Here is a 1,357-nt window from a genome sequence, read left to right on the forward strand (position 1 = left end):
TTGCTTCCCCCCTGGGAGCGTTTCCATCCCCCCCCCCATCGGCATCAGCCCCCTCCAGCTCCCCAGTATAAATGTGAGCTGGGATCCTGCCTGCCCCTGCCTGCCCCTGCCTGCCCCTGCCTGCCCCTGCCTGCCTGCCTGCCCTTGCCTCCGCCGCCCCAGCTTGAGCATGGAGGGATGGCAGAGCTGGTGGGGGGTGGGGTCTGGGCCCAGGGGTGGAGGGTGGAGTTCTGGGGGTGGTCTGGGGGAGCACACTGGGACCTGGGACCCCCAGCCAGGTCAGGAGGAAAAGCCAATAATGTAAGGGGAAAACACCAGTGCAGACGGGCTGGCCAACACCACCTTTCCAGAGACTGGGAATAAAAATGTCGTCTTTATACTGGCATGGTCCCGCTGGAGGGAAGGTTAATTCACAGCCCGTGCAAACCCGGACCCTGCAGGCTGTTTGGCGGGTTTCTATAAAGCACAGCTGGAAGGAGCTCCGCCAGCCCAGTAAAGCGGTGGTGTGGGTCCTGTGCCCCTTGGCCATCCAGAAATGTCTGAATTTTGGGTAATGTGACATCAACAGAGTTATGAAACGTCCTTCCCAGAGGGCTCTTGCCCCGCACTCAGAGCTGTTTGCCAACACGGGCTCTGAACCCTGCCTCTTTGCCCCCCAGGAGCTTTCGTTAAATAAAAAGGCACTTAAAATCAGAAATTAATACGAGCTCGTCCTCAGCCTGCGAACACTGACAGCTCGTGGAAATGCGCCGCCATAACCTCACCCCTGTTGGTCTAGATGGCAGCTTCAGCGCTTATTAGCACTCCCACCGTGCGGCTCTGCTCCGGGAGCTGGCTGGCGTGCCAGGGTCTGTGCCGGCACCGGGGGGGTCCCATCCCAGCACCGGGGAAGGGTCCCGTCCTGGCACCGGCGGGGTCCCATCCCGGAACAATGGAGGGGTCCCGTCCCAGCACCACGGGGGGGTCCTGTCCCAGCACGCTGCTGCTGTCGTTGCAGGGAAGGCCAGGAGTCCCCGGAGCAGTGGCAGCGGATGTACGGGCGCTGCTCAGGCAACGAGGTCTACCACATCCGGATGGGCGACAGCAAGTTCTTCATGGAGTACGAGGGGAAGAGCTTCACCTACGCCGCCTTCCATGCGCACAAGAAGTGAGGGCAGGGGGGCGACGGGCAGGGATGGGCAGGGCGTATCTGCCAGTCTGCGTCCCTGGGGGGTCGGGGCTGGGCCTGGAAGGTGCTGTGAGGTCCTTTGTGCAGGGACAAAGCCCCAAAGGGACTTTTCTCCAGCTGTGAATGCCCACGTCGTGCTCCCGGCACAGGTATGGCGTCTGCCTGATCGGCATCCGGAGGGAGGAGAAC

The 1,357-nt window shown here is 62.0% G+C and overlaps 1 protein-coding gene across 1 annotated transcript in view; it reads left to right on the forward strand.

The window, feature by feature from the left end:
- KCNT1 (potassium channel, subfamily T, member 1) overlaps nucleotides 1-1,357 on the forward strand; it is a 24,091-nt gene that overhangs the window by 15,368 nt on the left and 7,366 nt on the right. The window contains exons 16-17 of the mRNA XM_009322136.1: nucleotides 998-1,147; nucleotides 1,318-1,357. Coding sequence (XP_009320411.1) covers nucleotides 998-1,147; nucleotides 1,318-1,357 — 190 coding nt within the window. The remainder of the gene's footprint in view (nucleotides 1-997; nucleotides 1,148-1,317) is intronic.

The sequence above is a fragment of the Pygoscelis adeliae genome, unplaced genomic scaffold (genome assembly GCF_000699105.1).
Source record: "Pygoscelis adeliae isolate BGI_AS28 unplaced genomic scaffold, ASM69910v1 Scaffold114, whole genome shotgun sequence".
NCBI lineage: Eukaryota > Metazoa > Chordata > Aves > Sphenisciformes > Spheniscidae > Pygoscelis > Pygoscelis adeliae.